We start from the raw sequence: 19,384 nt of genomic DNA on the forward strand, positions 1-19,384 counted from the left end.
AAAGTAGGTGCACCGGAAGTGACGAGGGTATGGATTTTTCACAGGTAGTTTTTTTTCACGGAACACCAGTTCACACTGCCGCGACCTCTAAGTCGCCTCATAAGGGGCGACTTGTTAGCGCGACTTTCATCGCGATTTCAGCGCAACTTTCAGCGCGACTTCAGTGCGACTTGTATGATAGACGACTTTGTATTTGGCCAATCAGAATATGATGGTTCTGGGTCATGCTTATCACACAAAAAAAAGTTCTTAATAATAGTCGTTTTTGATAGAGAGACAATTATTGAAAAAATGATTGAAAAAAAAAAGAGATTTCTTTGGATTTAGTGTCTTGGGGGTTTAAAAAGTGTACCTGTGAAGTTTCAGCTCTGTAGCATGTCCAGAACTAGAAAAAAAAGATAATTTTTCTTAGAATTTTTAGTAGCACAGGCATAGGGCTCCTCTCCACCTGGGCGTTTTTGTTGCAGGCATTTATCGGGCATTTTTGGAGGCAGGCATGCCTCCAAAGACGCCCAAAAAATGCCCGATAAATGCCTGCAACAAAAACGCCCAGGTGGAGCGGAGCCCTATGCCTGTGCTACTAAAAATTCTAAGAAAAATTATCTTTTTTTCTGGTTCTGGACATGCTACAGAGCTGAAACTTCACAGGTACACTTTTTAGACCCCCCAGACACTAAATCCAAAAAAAGTCATGCCTGCCTCCAAAAATGCCCGATAAATGCCTGCAACAAAAACGCCCAGGTGGAGAGGAGCCCTATGCCTGTGCTACTAAAAATTCTAAGAAAAATTATCTTTTTTTCTGGTTTTGGACATGCTATAGAGCTGAAACTTCACAGGTACACTTTTTAGACCCCCCAGACACTAAATCCAAAAAAAGGTCATGCCTGCCTCCAAAAATGCCCGATAAATGCCTGCAACAAAAATGCCCAGGTGGAGAGGAGCCCTATGCCTGTGCTACTAAAAATTCTAAGAAAAATGATCTTTTTTTCTGGTTCAGGACCATTTTAATGGAAAGTCGGATCACAAGTCGCTTCAAATAAGATAAGGAGACGACTCCTATTGAAGTCTATGGGACAAGTTGGATAAAAGTCGCCTCAAAGTAGTACAGGACCCTTTTCAGAAGTCGGAGCGACTTCAGTAGTGCCAATTAAGACGGCACTCATTGATTAACATTGCTTTTGTTATGTCAAGCGACTTGGGGCGACTTGAGGGCACACAAGTCGCCTCACAAGTCGCGGCAGTGTGAATGGACTCTTAGGATCTCTTTAACAGAGAAATGTGTGTCAATTTTCTTAAAAAGCTATGTAATAATACAGTGTAAATCTCAGGACTGGGTGGATAAAAATACAAATCCTTAGGCAGCTAAAGCTGTTTGTAGACATACTGTATAAAAGACACTCACCTTGCATGAGACTGTTCCATAAACCTGCCATGTGTCACTATCATCCCCTTTATCATACTGTGTGGAGTTTACTTTCTCTGTGATGGAGACTTCGATCTGAGCTTTCCCCTTCTGTTTGCTGGTCCCCCATGCTGGGGCTTTATAAGATTGGCTTGTAGAGATACTGCTTAGACTATCTGGCAGAGCAGAAAAGTTGGTGTCCATGGGAGAACCCAGTGGGCAGGCTCGAGTAACTAGAAGTGACAAATGGGCCATCTTTGATGATATGTCTGCCTCTGTACTGTGTTTTGAGTTGATGAACTGCATCATACCGTACAAAAGAGCAAATGCTTCTGAGATGCTGTTAATATTTATAAGTGGTGGGGTTGGTATCAGTAACTGTTCCACCAAAGGAAGGCACGCGTAGATAAAGTCACCATCTGGAATGGCAAGAACGGGCCAAAGCTTCCCATCAGGGACCGTCAGCGAGTGCACATTGGTTTTAGTGATTCTGGAACAGTTATCCCTGTATTCCACAAAGGTTTCATTATCATCTGTTAAACCTAGCTCACACAGCAATGCTTTTAATAGGTCTTCATCCTCTGGAATGGATGCATAGCTTGACTTATTAAAACCCTTGGCTCTTTTCTCCACAGTAGGGTAACGCCTGCAAGATACCAAAGAGAATTACATTTGTACAGCAATTCCAGCAAAACATCAATTAAACTGCTAATGGTTCTGAAGAAGCATGGAAACTGTGGTCCTGTCTGATTTAGTTTTGCTTTACTAACAGTGCTCGACTTTCCCAGACCTCATTGCTAAAGCTTGACAGGCATATTAGAATCTCACTGTACAATCTCTAATCAACCATCTTTAGATTTACTAAAATGATGAAATGTGGGAGCACTTATCACATTTGTATTCAATCAGGGAGGCCCTTGCACAAGAGAGCTATTGGCAGATTTAAAGTGGTAGTAAACTCTTCCCTATAACTTCTGCACATATAAATCATCACTAAAAACACCACAAATCACTGTATGTAGAAAAGATGTCACCTTACTTGCTGTGACAGACCCAGCTGGGACAGAGGCTTTTGGAGGGGACTAGGGGCAAGCATCCTACCCACTGATTATGGCCCATGGAGAGAGCAGATCATTCTCTAATGATGGACAACAACATGATGAATGCTGAGAGCGATGCTTGAACTAATTCTCTGAATAAGGAAAATAAAGCATCCCTTCTGGAGTGGATGGAAAGGTGTAATATTATTTGTGTACAGGTTATTGGTCAGAGGAAATGTGGTGGCCCTCCCACAGACTGGGTTGGAGAGGCTCCTTCACTTGGGACAGAGATATTTATCAACAATATCCCTCAAGAGATCTATGAAGATAAATTAGTTCCACTGTATCAGACTGCTGGTACATTGTTTGTCTTCTGCTGACTTGTCTAGTGGTCAGATTACACAAGTTTGTGTCTCTCCCATTGTGTGCCTCCTATGTGTGAATTCCCATTGTTAGTTGAGTCACCTGATGTTTCTCTCTGTTGGCTAACTCTTGGAGGCTCCTATGGATTAGCCTTGTTTTCCTCTATATCTCCTTATCTAACCATTGTGTGATGTGTGATTAAGTTAACATGGAGATTTGTAAGTACCAATGTTTGTCGGCATAAAATAATCTTTCACTTTATAGAAAAAAATTGGGCTAACTTTACTGTTTTCTTATTTTTTAATTCAAAAAAGTGTATTCTTTCAAAAAAAAATTGCGTTTGTAAGATTGTTGCACAAATATGGTGTGATATAAAATATTGCAACGATCTCCATTTTATTCTTTAGGGTCTCTGCTAAAAAAAAAAAATATAATGTTTGGGGGTCTAAGTAATTTACTAGCAATAAATACTGATTTTAACTTGTAAACAACAAGTGTCAGAAATAGGCCTGGTCCTTAAATGGTTAATGTGACAGAACCCACTGTCACTGTGTGTTTTGGAGGGGACTGTGCGCAAGCCTCCTACCGACAGACTATGGGCCAGAAGCTACTGGAGTTTGGCGCTGCAGCCTTTTGACTTTACCATCCACTACTGCCCTGGGAAGCAACGCCGACGAATTATCCAGGCAAACAGACATTGACTCTTTTTGGGATTTGTTACCCGACTAATTCAGGCACAGACCAGTTGGAGGTCTAGTACCTGGATTAGTCTACCTTTGGGGGGGAAGAGATGTGACGGTACTAGCCGTCACTATGGGTGACGGATCACCCTGTCCCTGGATTGTAAACCCCTTTGTGTCATTTTCTTATGAGTTTGGGACATTGCATTTTATTTTCCCTTTATTCATCCTCTGAACAACTGACTCATGGCATTGAGGTAATGTAATGTAATGTTACAACCCATCCCCCCCCCCCCCCCCTCCTGTTTCTGTGTCTAAGTGTGTGGATTCATGGCAGACAATGGTCTGAGTTGGAGACATCTCTCCACAGGGGGTGTCTATTAAGACTGCATGTTTCAAATGTACAAATGTTCAGTTCTCATTGGTTGGTTCCCTTCCCCCCTTCTGTGGAAAGGCTAAGGGGAGTTTCCCTAACTGTGTGTAAAACTGTTGTCTTGGAATGTAATAAACAGTTTAAGCTCTGCATGTTTAACCCTCAACACCTGTGTGGATTGTCTCGTGATTGAGGGGTTACGGGCTGGGTATGGCTTCTCCGCAGGCTGTGGGTGCGTTTGGTGGACAGGAGACACAGATTCAGCGGATGTGCCCAGCTGGGGTACAAAGATCCGTTACATTGGTTGGCAGCGGTGGGATGTCTCCTGCAGTCCAGGACATCCAAACCACCACCAGGATTCAAGATCTGGGCAGCTGACGAGGAGTGATACGGGGACCAGCCAGCATGAGAGCGGAGTTCGGGAGGAGGCTGCAAGGCATGCAGAAGCAACATCGGGGACCAGCGACAGAGCACACCAGGCTCGGCTGGGAGGATGTGATCCGCCGGCAACTCTGGCATGAGGCGCTAAGCCACGAGCGGCACCATCAGGGGAAGATCCTTCCCTCCTCCACAGAGATGTACCGGAAGCAGTACCGTGCGCGAGAGGTGTTCCTGAGGGAACGACCGCGAGATGAATGGAAGACAGAGCTCGGAAGATTGGTCCAGGAGGAAATTAGGCTGGACGCCAGCTACAGAGCCCTCCGGTGGTTCGCGGCTCAACTGCGGCCAGGTACAGCAGATGGCAGCCCGACAGAAGGCGTTGGCTATGGCGGCGTGGGGCTGCTCCATCAAAAAATGTACGGAGAACCAGACTTTGGGAGCGATGAGGAGTGGCGGCTGGAACACATTCTGGATTTCCGAGATGAGGTGCTGGACCTCCCCGACGAGGCGTGTGACCTGGAGGAATTGGAGTTCCTGGTTGAGCAGGAATGGGAGCTCGAGATTGCCTACAAGCGGCTGTTTGACGGTGATCAGCAGCCTGGCATGGCTCCCGTTGCCTGGGACTGTCCGAGAGAAATAGCAGACAGTCACGAAGATGAGAAGCAAATGGGGCCAGGGGTGACCCTGCGTTTTCCCGTACTAACTGCAATGGAAGAAGCAGCGATGATACAGAGGGCACTGCGAGCGCTAGAATGCCGGAACGCACCGGAGGTCCACCAGGCAGCGAGACAAGCTAATAGCATGAAGGTCTCAGAAGGGGGAGTTGAGACAGGCGCTGGAAGGCTGGGAAATGGTGATCAGCAGCAAGTCCAGAGTATCTCATCTGGTGCCCCAGCAGAAGCATTGGCTACAGGGCAGAGTGCCCCTGGCATCTGCCCAGCATCAGAAAAAGAGTTGGATCCGGAGAGTCTGAGGGAGGATCTGCGTGAGCTGTTTTCCCAACAGCAGATACCCCCACCGGGAGTAGAGGAAGCAATTCTCCCTCCCCAACAATTGGACACTACCCCAGTGTTTATCCCCCCAGCAGAAGCGCTGGCTACGGGGCAGAGTGCCACTGGCCTCTGCCCACCCTCAGAGGTAGATCCAGGGAGTCCGAGGGGTGACCTCAGTGAGCCGTTTCCCCAGCACTTGGACACTACCCCAGTGGTTTTCCCCCCAGCAGAAGCGCTGGCTACGGGGCAGAGTGCCGCTGGCCTCTGCCCACCCTCAGAGGTAGATCCAGGGAGTCCGAGGGGTGACCTCAGTGAGCCGTTTCCCCAGCACTTGGACACTACCCCAGTGTTTATCCCCCCAGCAGAAGCGCTGGCTACGGGGCAGAGTGCCGCTGGCCTCTGCCCACCCTCAGAGGTAGATCCAGGGAGTCCGAGGGGTGACCTCAGTGAGCCGTTTCCCCAGCACTTGGACACTACCCCAGTGTTCATCGCCCCAGCAGAAGTGCTGGCTACAGGGCAGAGTGCCCCTGGCATCTGCCCAGCATCAGAAAAAGAGTTGGATCTGGAGAGTCTGAGAGAGGATCTGCGTGAGCTGTTTTCCCAACAGCAGATATCCCCACCGGGAGTAGAGGAAGCAATTCTCCCTCCCCAACAATTGGACACTACCCCAGTGTTTATCCCTCCGGCAGAAGCGCTGGCTACAGGACAGAGTGCTGATGGTCTCTGCCCAGCATCAGAACCAGAGATGAAGAATCCGGGAGACAGTCCCTGCAAGATACCTTCTCAGCGGCTCGTAACTACACCAGGAGAAAAGCAAGTACCTTTTTCTCCCCAAATGCATAGCCCTACCAGCCTACATTCCCTACCAGCGGAAGCGCTGGCATCAGGGCAGAGAATTATTCAGCTCCCCCCAATATCTGCAACCCTGCCCTGGATCAGAGGAGTGCAGACAGCTGTTCCCACTCTGCAGCGGCTGTTTTTATTCATGGGAGACCCTATGTGCGGTGTTGCTCCCCAGCACCAGAGTCGTTCTTTTACTTTTCCTGGTTGCCTGGGGTGGAAGTTTGTGACTAACGCAGGTCCAGACCATTTGAGGGTCAGGAACCTCGTTAGTCTGTTTTTAAAAGGGGAGAAATGTGACAGAACCCACTGTCACTGTGTGTTTTGGAGGGGACTGTGCGCAAGCCTCCTACCGACAGACTATGGGCCAGAAGCTACTGGAGTTTGGCGCTGCAGCCTTTTGACTTTACCATCCACTACTGCCCTGGGAAGCAACGCCGACGAATTATCCAGGCAAACAGACATTGACTCTTTTTGGGATTTGTTACCCGACTAATTCAGGCACAGACCAGTTGGAGGTCTAGTACCTGGATTAGTCTACCTTTGGGGGGGAAGAGATGTGACGGTACTAGCCGTCACTATGGGTGACGGATCACCCTGTCCCTGGATTGTAAACCCCTTTGTGTCATTTTCTTATGAGTTTGGGACATTGCATTTTATTTTCCCTTTATTCATCCTCTGAACAACTGACTCATGGCATTGAGGTAATGTAATGTAATGTTACAACCCATCCCCCCCCCCCCCCCCTCCTGTTTCTGTGTCTAAGTGTGTGGATTCATGGCAGACAATGGTCTGAGTTGGAGACATCTCTCCGCAGGGGGTGTCTATTAAGACTGCATGTTTCAAATGTACAAATGTTCAGTTCTCATTGGTTGGTTCCCTTCCCCCCTTCTGTGGAAAGGCTAAGGGGAGTTTCCCTAACTGTGTGTAAAACTGTTGTCTTGGAATGTAATACACAGTTTAAGCTCTGCATGTTTAACCCTCAACACCTGTGTGGATTGTCTCGTGATTGAGGGGTTACGGGCTGGGTATGGCTTCTCCGCAGGCTGTGGGTGCGTTTGGTGGACAGGAGACACAGATTCAGCGGATGTGCCCAGCTGGGGTACAAAGATCCGTTACAGTTAATAAAAAAAAAAAACACACAATATATACACCCAAACTTTTTTTTTTTTTTTTATAAAATGTAAAAGATGATGTTACGTCGAGTAAATAGATACCTAACATGTCACCTTTTAAAATTGCGCATGCTCGTGGAATGAGGACAAACCTCAGTACTTAGGCTACGTTCACATCTTGGCGTTGCTATTTACAGGCGTTTTTTAGGCATTTTTCCAGGCGTTTTTATAGGCATTTTACAGGCGTTTTTACAGGCGTTTTTGTGCAGGCGTTTTTAGGTTGACAAGTGACCAATGGAAAAAAATAAAAACGCCTATAATCTGCCCAAAAAGAAGCTCATGTACTTTTTTGAGCTTTGGGCGTTTTGCTTAAAATGTCAAAACGCTCAGATGTGAAAAGGGGCCATTGATATGAATAGGATTTGTCTTGTTGGGCGGCGTTTTTTGAGCTGATCCTAGAGCAGAAAAACGCTCCAAAACGCCTACATGTGAACTTAGAATTAAAAATCTCCACAGGCGAGGCTTTAAACACCTTTACAGGTTACCTGTTTAGAGTTACAGAGCAGGTCTAGCACTAGAATTATTGTTTCGCTTTAACGTTGGCAGTGATACCTCACATGTGTGGTGCGAGTACTGTTTACATATGCGTGCGCGTCTTACGTATGCATTAGCAGTAAACATCCCTTGTAATAGAAATAAAGATGACAGGCCCTCTTTTTGGAGAGATCTGTTTTTTTTAACTTTTGCTTTAGGAAAACAAATATATATTTACTTCCAGCCTGAACTGAAAGTAACGTCATTATGTCGCTCTGGTCCTTCAAGGCCATAGAGGCGTTTAACCACTTGCCGACCGCCGCAATACATATACTGCGGCGGTCAGCCCCTCACAGGCAAAGTGACGTACCGGTACGTCACTAGCCTGTGAGGCTCTGGGGAGCGAGCGCGTGCCACCAGAGGCGCGCTCCTGCGTGGTCACGGACCCCCCCGCACGTGTGAGCGGCGGACCCGATGTCCGCCGCTCACTCACGATCGTCCGTGACAGCGGGAGAAAGGCAGGCGGCTAGTGTAAACAAGCCGCCTGTCATTCTCCCGTGTGTAGGAACAGTGATCATACGGTTCTACTATGTAGGACCGTTGATCATTGTTCCTACACCTCAAGCCACAGCCAATCACAGTTAGAATCACGCCCCTAGGGACACACACAGCCCCTCCCTCTCAAATAAAGTTAACCCCTTCACTACCAGTGTCATTTTACAGTAACAGTGCATATGTATAGCACTGATTACTGCAGTAATGTCACTGGTAACCCCAAAAGTGTCAAAAATGTCAGTCAAGGATCCGATCTGTCCGCCGCAATGTCGCAGTCCCGCAAAAAAAATCGCAGATCGCCGCCATTACGAAAAAACAACAAAAATCTTTCCCTTTGTTAGTAAACGCGATAACTTTTGCGCAAACCAAAATACGCTTTTTGCGATTTTTTTTACCAAACATATGTAGCATAAAACAAATTGGCCGAAAATGTTAAAAAATTGTGATGTTTACATTTTTTTTTGGGAATTTCATATAAAAAAATTTGAAAAATATTGTTATTTTTGCAAAATTGATGCTCTTTTTTTGTTTATAGCGCATGATCAAAAAATCGCACAGGTGATCAAATACCACCAAAAGAAAGCTCTGTTTGTGGGAAAAAAAGGAGGTCAAATTCGTTTAGATACAGCGTCGCATGACCGCGCAATTGTCCGTTAAATCACGCAGTGCCGAATCGCAAAATACCCCCTGGTCAGGAAGGGGGTAAAATCTTCCGGGGCTTAAGTGGTTAAAGAGTATCTACTCTTTGATCGCCTATAGAAGCAGCCATCCACACCCTCGGATCATTTTCCAGGTGAACTGGTGGAAACGGTAAGCCCGAGAAACACCAATGAGTTTCGGAAAGTATTCCAGCAGCTCATGAGCCCTGGGAATGCTTTTATGGGAAATCCAGCCGCCGGCTGCAAAAAACTATACTGGGGTTATAGCTGATATCTTCAGACATAACCCCGATAAACCACTTCAAAGCCACAATGTATATATAAGTATTGCGGTCTTGAAGTGAGTAGGTAAGAAACATGCGAATGGGGCTGAATTATAATTCAGAATGTGTTGGAACATCTTACTATACTGGCTTATTTAAAAAGCAGCATCAAAAAGGAGAGAGTTTACTAGCGCTTTAAAGGAGATTGCACAATCAGATGGAAGGCATGTCCTGGGATAATAGGGTGATAGCCACACTATCATCAGCTGGATGTGCCTTTAAGAATGCAAAGCATTCAGGCATTTTTACACCACACATTATGCACTAACCCCATCTAATTTATACACTATGTATGAAAATATTTTTCATACATGCCCCTGCGGTAAGGGGTTGGTTTAATCTGTATCAATGTCTGACCTCAGATGATACCTCCTAGAAACTCCTCTACATGCTTAAACGGGAGGAAGAACTTGGAGAGCAACATAGGGAGCAGGAGTGGGATACCACGTGGACTAATCTCAGGAAATGTACCAGATCGTTGACAGTGTTGGCACTTCATTTATTTACTAGATGGTACTATACCCCACTTAAACTCTCTAATCTCTATCCTCAGGCTACGTCTCACTGTTTTCGGGGTTGCTCTCAGGTTGGATCATTCCTGTATATTTTTTGGAGCTGTGGGAAGATGTCCCCAGTTTGGGCTGGGCTTTTTGACCTTGCCTCTAAATTAGCTGGCAAACAAATAACTTTAACTCAATACCAGTGTTTTCTATTTTCTACCATCCCCGATCTCCCTTGCCCTCTGGAGAAGTTGATAAATACCTTGTGTGTTGCTATGCATTGGGTAATAGCTTACCAATGGAAGTCACTATCTGTTCCATTTCCACAAACTATTTCCATGGATGCTATTATGGTAATGGCACAAATTTTTCATGTGGTTAACGAATCAAAACCCTATTTTGATGCTAAATAGGACCCTTGGTTTGTGTATCGTCTTCTTTCGGACTGGTCTTATTTTATATTTGCTATTTATATTACCAGATTTAATTTCTGCCATGGAAACGCTCCTTACATTTATATATTTCTTTTTGATAGATGCACTCTGTCGTACATTGTTATTTTATTAAGATTTGAAAGTGCCTTGTGTTATGCTCCCTTTATTGGGAGGCATTTTTGGCAACTTTTTTTATTATTCCTTTCTTTTTGTTCTGTTTTCTGATACTGTATACTCTTGAGAGCCAATAGAATTGAATTGTTTGATATTGTTTCTACACATTAGAATTGTGTTTTACATTTATTTGCACTGTTAATCCCTGTATTTGAGTGTACCTAGGAACCGGGATTAAATTTATGATATCGATATATGATCCACTTATATTTGTGTATTCACCAATACTATTTATAAAGGACAATAAGGAGGAAGGTTTCAGACTTTGTTTGCACTCATGCTTGGTAATATTATGGACTTACTTATAAACTGCATATACATGTTGCATTTTAAAGGATTTTTTTAGTTTATGCGATTATGCCATTCATTTGCAATTTTTTTCACAGTACATATTTTGTATGATCACTGTATTGGAGTTTACCTAGTAACCAGTGTTTAATTTTATGATATCGATATTCATATATAGGTGTACTTTTATGAACGGGTGAATTTTTTTCTCTGTTGGCTTCTCTACAGTTCTCTGGGGAAAATGATCACATCTGGCACCCATTTTATGAATCGGAGAACTTCAGTTCGCCCAGGGTGATCAGAGGAGAACGCTTTTCTCGGAGATCTGTGTAGAAGTCAATGGGGCGTCTGTAATCTCGTGAGACAAAGCGAGATTACCGTAGTATGAAAATCCCTGGCGCGATTTAACAAGCAGTGATAAATTATCACTGCTGAGTACATGAGGTTAATAAATAATAGTCCCCTTACATAAATATATATATATATATACACTGAATACACACACACATACATTGTGTATATATATATATATATATATATACACATTAAATATATATCTACATGTATGTGTGTATATATATATACATGTATATATATATACATAAATATGGCAGGGGGACATGATTACTGTGTTGGGGGGTCTGAACGAGGAAGAAGGAAGTCCATAATCTTCCCTTTTCCCCCTCAGTTCTCCCCCGATTCTGTCTTCACTCCCCGCTTCACAAGCTCCAGGCTGGTGAACCCCGGAGTGTGAATTCTGGCACAGATCGCCAGTGAAGTGCGGGGATCGCAGCTTCATGACCTGGCTGTTTCTGTGTCAGTCAATGACAGAATCCTGTGTGAAGAGATGATCAGCGGAGAACATGTTCTCCCCCGATCGATTCTGTTTCATAAACTGAGAATGATCGGAAATGAGCTGTGATCAGCAGGATCACTGGTCATCTCCGTTTCATAAAAGGACACCACAACCCGCTTAAATTTGTGTATTCACCAATTCTATTTACCAGGGACACTGAGGAGGAAGGGTTTAGACTTTGTTTGCACTTCATAATTAAACACAATTCTTTTACTGCCGGTTTACACTGATCCGACTTGTCAGGCCACTTAGTCTCCTGACAAGTAGCGGACCATGCTGTGCAATTAGAACCGTTCTAATCAGAGCGACTCAAGTCGCTTCGACTTAGAAAAAGGTTCCTGCATCTTTTTTTTGCAAAGTCGGAGCGACTTGCATTGACTTCCATTATGTGAAGTCGTAATCACACATTATACAGGTACAAAATGTAGATTACATTTTAGAAACAGAATTTTAACAGCGTATCTAACAACACATCAATGTATAAAATATTAAATTATAACATTACCTAGAGAATTTTACTGATCCGCATTCCCCTGATTGGTAGCTTAATATCCACAATCCGCGAACAGGCATTATTATGTGAGCAATATCCACAAATCATGTGTGCTGTACTTGGAACTGTGTGAAAAATAAAAACAATTAAGAAAGAAGTTTGCATCTTGCAACAATGTTTTAATTTTGTTTATTATTTAAAGAAAAACTGCACTGCTTGTGATCACTACAAACCAAGCATGCTATTTAATTAATTTCTATCATTCAAAGCAATCTTCCCCATCCATCCACGTCTCCATACTTTATTTTGCTATCATGTAATCATTTTTAAAAACACCCCCTAGAATTTCTGGTTGTGGCCATCTTGAGTAAGGGCGGATGATTCATGTATCATTTCCCCTAAACAAGGTGAAGATGTCAGTGGGCGTCAGGAAGCTCCGGGACACTGCAGCGCAGCAGTAAAGGTGAGTATAGTACCGCTTTAGCTAGAACAAATCAGCCCATTTACCAATATTAACCACTTGCCGACCACCCACCGTAGTATTACTGCGGCAGGGCGGCTCGGCTGCGCAAAATCACGTAGTACTATGTGACCTGGTTTTGACAAGTACCCGCTCCCACTTGCAGGTAAGAGCGCTTCATGGCAATCTGTGTCATGTTCGACCCCTCCTCCTTCCCCCCGCTGTCCTCTGGGACCATTCAGAAAGTGTAGTGCAATTTGCACATGTGCAGTAGGCAACCGGCTGTGAAGCCTGAAGGGTTCACTGCTGGTTTCCCTTACTTGCAATGCCAGCGCCTGCACCCGAAGCCTATGCAAACTGTACTGTGTTCCACTGTACTAGGCATTGGGTTGCCATTCACCATGAATGGTAAGCAACTAAAGTATGGCATGTTCGCCGCAAGTAACATGGCCAGGTAGGCAGTACTGCCACCAACATGACCTATTAAAGTGTTTTAAACCTACAACCGTAAAATCAGTGTGTATATGCAGTAAAACATGCTTGTTATACTCACTGTGGAACCTAAGGGGTTAATCCTCATCATTGTGTAAAAAGGCTTTTTGATCCAGTCTTCTCTGATCCTCCCCTTCTTTTACTGTCCCCAATCCATCTGCTGATAGAAAAGAGCCTTGGGGGTACTCTGCAAATGCTCATTTTGGTGTGTATTGCTATAGAATTTTTTTTTTTTTCTTGGGAGGGTGCATGTGACCAATCAGCACTGTCAAGACAGAGGGTCAGGGGTCATGCAACCTCAAAGGACAGTCAGAGTAGAATGAAAGCTTTTACCAGACAATCATAGAAGTCATAAGACTGCTACAGTGGGGAAATTAAATATTTGATCCCCAGCAGATTTTGTAAGTTTGCCCTCTTAAAAATACGTAAAGAGTTTATCATTTTTATCAAAGGTGTATTTTAAATGATAGAGACAGAATGTCAACCAAAAATCCAGAAAAAACACATGATACAAATGTTATAAATTGAGTTGCCGTTCAGTGATTAAAATAAGTATTTGATCCCCAAGCAAAACATGACTTAGTACTTGCTGGAGAAACCCTTGTTGGCTATCACAGAGGTAAGACGTTTCTTGTAGCTAGTGACCAGGTTTGCACACATCTCAGGAGGGATTTTGGTCCACTCTTCTTTACAGAACTTCTCTAAATCCTTAAGGATTCCTGGCTGTCACTTGGCAACCCAATGTTTCAGCTCCCCCTAAAAATTTTCTATGGGATTAAGGTCTGGAGACTGGCTAGGCTATTCCAAGACCTTAATGTGCTTCTTCTTGAGCCACTCCTTTGTTGCCTTGGCGGTATGTTTTGGGGCATTGTCATGCTGGGAGACCCATCCATGACCCATCTTCAGTGTTCTGGCTGAGGTAAGAAGGTTCTCATTCAAGATACATGGCCCTGTCCATTGGTCTCTCAAGGCGGCAAAGTCAGACTGTACCTTTAGGAGAGAAACAGCCCAGAAGCATAATATTTCCACCTTCGTGCTTGACTGTATGGATGGTGTTCTTAGGGTCATTGTCAGCGTTTTTCTTCCTCCAAACAAGGCGAGTCGAGTTAATCCCAAAAAGATTAGTTTTGGTCTCAGCACTTTCTCTCAATCCGTCTCTGAATCCTTTAGATGTTCAATGGCAATCTTCAGACGGGCCTGTATATGTGCCTTCTTGAGGAAGGTGACCTTGCGGGCGCTGCAGGGGTTTGATCTATATATCCTTTACCAATGTTTTGTGACTGCGGTCCCAAATGCCTTGAGATCATTTACAAGCTCCTCCCGTGTAGTTCTGGGCTGATCCCTCACTTTTCTCATGAAATCCTTACCCCATGAAGCAAAATCTTGCATGTAGCTCCAGACCGAGTGTGATTGATGGTTATTTTGTATTTCTTCCATTTGTGAATATTTGTTTCAACAGGCCGCTCTAGATGACGTCAGAGTGACGAAACGCGTAGGACGGAGTCAAGCGTCATAGCGTCACCTCCGGTGTTTCGTCTGTGCATGCGCGCGGGAGTTCCACTTTCCGGCAAAGACTGGAAAGGAGCTCTGAAGGTCCGCCGGAACTTCAGAGCGCATGCGCCGCTGAAGTCAGTGGCTGCATGCAGGGCGAATACAGGCATACCCCACTTTTAAGTACACAATGGGACCAGAGCATGTATGTAAAACGAAAATGTACTTAAAGTGAAGCAATACCTTTTTTCATTTCTCAATGCATGTAAATACACTAGCTCCATAGGAAATCTTGGTCAGCTTGACATGGCATTGCTCCCAAACCATAGTGACAAGGACACCAAGCTTGGGGAGCATGTTAAGGGGATCCAGGACTATGACATAGTAGATTACCTAGGCAAGCTGGCCAGCCACAAATAGGATATGTTGTAGTCCTGGGTCCCCTCTCGGTGCTCCCTAAGTTTGGTATCCCTGTCACTTATGGTTTGGGAGCAGTGCCATGCCAAGCTGAACAAGCTGTGTCCTTACTCGCGAGTGTACTTAAAGTGAGTGTACTTAAAGCGGGGTATGCCTGTATATCCTAAACCGTGCAGGTTTAGGAGATATTAATTTTACCTACAGGTAAGCCTTATTATAGGCTTACCTGTAGGTAAAAGTCAAATAGCGGAGTATACTACCGCTTTAACACTGTCCTCAAACATATAGTCAAAGGGGCCCCCTGTGGACACATTCACAGACTGGGCAAAAGCCCTTGCCATCCGCACCTTGTATTTTTGTTGCCAACTGGTTGCACATGTTTGCACTTATGCACTTTTTAGAATTGCACTGATTTGCACATTGTATATGGATGAAGCACTGTAGAACCTATGTTAATAACACTTATTGTGTGCCCAGCAGCACTTATGTAAATAACATTTATTGTATGCACATGGTATTTATGTTGGTATAGCTACTTATCAATTACTACTTATTACACCTGGTTTCATATGTTTAAAGCGGTAGTATCCCGCTTTTTGACACTTTTACCTACAGGTAAGCCTATAATAAGGCTTACCTGTAGGTACAATAATATCTCCTAAACCGGCACGGTTTAGGAGATATTTGAAGTGCATGCAGCTGCTCACGCGCCGGAGCCGCCGAACCCGGAAGAGACGCAGAGGGATCATGGCAGCGCCCGCAGCGATGTCCGGGGGTCCGTGTCGGGGCTTCGTTCTAAGGTAAGTAATACATAATGAGCTAGTATGCGATGCATACTAGCTCATTATGCCTTTGTCTTGCAGGTTTTTTTTTTTGTTTGGGTGTACAACCGCTTTAACCACACACACTATGGTTTAGTGTCCATAAGCCCACCCACAATTAATAGTGACACCTAGCGCCACTTCTCACTTGACCATCAGCACTTTTACTTTTCGAATCCCACCATTTGGTGGCATTTTTAGTGAGGGCAGCAGCCATACTATTTATTTATCACATGCTCGGGTCCATAGCGTGGGGAATCTCCACATTTTTTATCATTGTTTCCTTCTCACCAAGCTTCTTGCTGATGGTCTTGTAGCCCATTCCAGTCTTGGACAGGTCTACAATCTTGTCCCTGATGTCCTTTGACCATTTTTTAGTCTTGCCATTATGGTGAGGTTAGAATGAAAGAAGGAGATTCTGTGGACAGGTGTCTTTTATATACATAAGGAGTTGTCGTTAGGAGCACCTTCTTAGGGCTCTTTCACACAGGCTTTCCGTATGTCCGCAAATCATCCTATTTTTTTGCGGATGATTTGCGGACATACTGTAAGTCTATGGCATTGCGGATGTCAGCGGAATACCATCCGCTGACATCCGATTTCCTTCCTTTCAGTTCTGTTCCGTTTTTTCGAACGGAACAGAACCCTATTTTTCCTCCGTTCAAAAAACGGAAAGGAAGGAAAATCGGATGTCAGCGGTGTCATCCGCTGACATCCGCAATCCCCATAGACTTACATTAGGTCCGCATATCATCCGCAAACGGATGGGATGATATGCGGACCTACGGAGCGGATGACAGAAATGTCATCCGTTCCGTGAAAAAAAAAAAAAAAAGGACCGCAGCGGAGCTCTCACACGGAAAGCCCGTGTGAAAGAGCCCTAAGACTCCTTTCACACTATCCGTCCGTCGGACGGATTCCGTTTTTCTCAGCGGGGGATCGAGCCACCGATCCCCCGCTGAGCAGCAGGAGGACAGCTGTGTCTCCGTGCTGTGTGCGGAGACACAGCTGTCAGTTCCCCATGCATCTCTATGGGGGAAATCGGATGGGAACAGACCGTCAGTCCGTTCTCATCCGATCCGCTGGACGGATGGAAAATAGGGTTTCCATCCGTCCAGATTTGACGGATCGGATCGAGTCGGATGTCAGCGGACATGACTCCGCTGACATCCGATGCCCCATAGGGATGCATGGGGGGACTGTTCAGATCCGCCAAAAAAAACGGACAGGCGGATCTGAGCGGTCCGCCTGTGTGAAAGGGGCCTTAAATTGACAGAACTAATCTGTGTACCACATGAGCACATACTGTAGCCAGTCTGTGGGAGTCAGAGCTATTGTTGGTTGGTAGGGGATCAAATACTTATTTTACTCACTGAACAGCAACTCAGTTTATAACATTTGTATTATGTGTTTTTTCTGGATTTCTGGTTGATATTCTGTCTCTATCATTTAAAATACAGCTATGATAAAAAAAAAATTATAGATCCTTCATTTCTTTGTACCTGGGCAAACTTACAAAAAACTGCAGGGGATAGTTATAGTAGGAAAAGTTGAATAAAGACAATATTCCATCCAGTTCAAACTGTGTAGGTGTGCGTGTGTGTGTGTCAGTGTTGATAATCATTCCCACATCCTTGTACGTTGTGTTCACTAAGATGCACGTCCAAGAGTGTTTTAAAAATATCAATACTCCCAACTGACACCACCAATTGTGGAAGAGAGTTCCACATTCCTACCACCCTGACAGTGAAAAACCCTCTGTGCAGCTTAACCACTTTACCACTAGAGGATTTTGCTGTCTTACGTCTGGGCCACTTTTTGCGATTCGGCGCTGTGCGACTTTAACGGACAATTGCACGGTCGTGTGACGCTGTACCCAAACAAAATTTACGTCCTTTTTTTCCCACAGACAGAGCTTTCTTTTGGTGGTATTTGATCACCTATGCGATTTTTACTTTTTGCGCTATAAACAAAAAAAGAGCGTTTATTTTGAAAAAATAACAATATTCTACACATTTTTTTATATGAAATTCCCCCCCAAAAAATGTAAAAATCTAATTTTTTTTTTAAATCTTTGGCCAATTTGTTTTCTGCTACCTATGTTTGGTAAAAAAAATCACAATAAGTGTATTTTGATTGGTTTGCGCAAAAGTTATTGCGTTTACTAACTAAGGGAAAGATTTTTGTCATTTTTGGTGTTTTTTTTTCTAACGAGTAATGGCGGCGATCTGCGATTTTTTTTGCGGGACTGCGACATTGCGGCGGGCAGATCGGACCCTTGACTGACATTTTTGGGGTTACCAGTGACATTACTGCAGTAATCAGTGCTATACATATGCACTGTTACTGTAAAAATGACACTGGCAGGGAAGGGGTTAATTTTATTGGAGAGGGAGGGGTTAATGTATGCCTGGTGCTTACTGATGTGTGGGGGGGGGGGGGAGGTGACTGAGTGACACAAGGACAGATCAGATGTTCAGCTATGCTGAACACTGCAATCTGTCACTCCCTGTCACTTAGGAGATCCGCCCGCTCTGTTTACACAGGTGGGTGGATCTCCAAACTAGATTCCCCGACGATCGGGGAAGAGCAGCCGCCGCTCCTCCCCTGGCCCGCCTCCCGCTGTGACTGAAAACAGCGGGAGCGTGCCTACAGGGGGAGGAGTCTAGCGACGTAGTACTACGTCGCTAGACGATAACGAGCCACGTTGCTGCAGTAGCAGCAACGTGAGCAGGCGGCAAGTGGTTAAGGTTAAATCGCTTCTCCTCCAATCTCACTGTGTGGCCCCGGGTCCTCTTACACTCCCTGAGATTGAAACGTTTTTTTTCCTACTGGGATCACCATTGAGGTATTTGTATATTGCTATCATATCTCCTCTCAAGTGTCTCTTAAACCCCGCAAACATGATCTGAAAATTGGACGATAGAGCATCAGGTTTTTTTGCATGCTAGTCACATATCGAACATGAAGAGTTTACTAAAGTTACGAAAATTCTCGTATGACAGGATAAAAAATCAGAAGTGATGTAATGTGTTTGTATTTATTTTCGACTGACAACTGTACTGATTAAACGAAATTCGTACGATCTGATATCATATGAGAAAATTTTTTCTGCTTGTCTGCTCGGATATTATCGGATGAGCTGTCATGATCGGCTCTTGAAAGCTCTGTACTAACGATCCGATTATCTTGCTTCGAAATCAATATTTTTAGTCCGATTTTCGGCTTGTACACACTATAAGAAAATTAGGGATGCACCGATCCGACTTTTTTGGTCCCGATCCCGATCTTTTGCTTTGTGAAATCGCCGATCCAGAGTCCGATCTGGAAGTACTGTTTTGTGAGCTTATAACAAAATAATACTCCCGGATCGGTATCGGCAGATACCTTATAACAATGTGCATTTAAGAGTCGGTTCACACTGAGGCGACACGACTCTGTACTACTTCGGGGGCGACTTGTGCATTCCCATGCACCACGACTTCGGAGCGACTTGCATGGACTTCACATAATGGAAGTCTATGCAAGTCACTCCGAGGTCGCCCCGAAGTAGTACAGGACCCTTTTTCTAAGTCGGAGCGACTTGTGTCGCTCCTATTAGAACGGGTCCTGTAGCAGTCAATGGACTGCGAGGGAGCGCGACTTGTCAGGCTGACAAGTCGCCTGACAAGTCGCGCTAGTGTGGACTGGGTCTTAGGCTG

At 44.7% G+C, this 19,384-nt stretch overlaps 1 protein-coding gene across 1 annotated transcript in view; it reads right to left on the minus strand.

Moving 5' to 3' along the window:
• Positions 1–19,384, minus strand: part of AP5M1 (adaptor related protein complex 5 subunit mu 1) — a 49,240-nt gene that overhangs the window by 28,058 nt on the left and 1,798 nt on the right. Inside the window, exons 2-3 of the mRNA XM_082275718.1 lie at positions 12,015–12,127; positions 1,403–2,048 (exon numbers count right to left, since the gene is read on the minus strand). Of these exons, the coding sequence (XP_082131844.1) occupies positions 1,403–2,048; positions 12,015–12,082 (714 nt within the window). The 5' untranslated portion in view covers positions 12,083–12,127. The remainder of the gene's footprint in view (positions 1–1,402; positions 2,049–12,014; positions 12,128–19,384) is intronic.

This window comes from Pelophylax lessonae (assembly GCF_965119305.1).
Source record: "Pelophylax lessonae genome assembly, chromosome: 13".
NCBI classification, from domain to species: domain Eukaryota; kingdom Metazoa; phylum Chordata; class Amphibia; order Anura; family Ranidae; genus Pelophylax; species Pelophylax lessonae.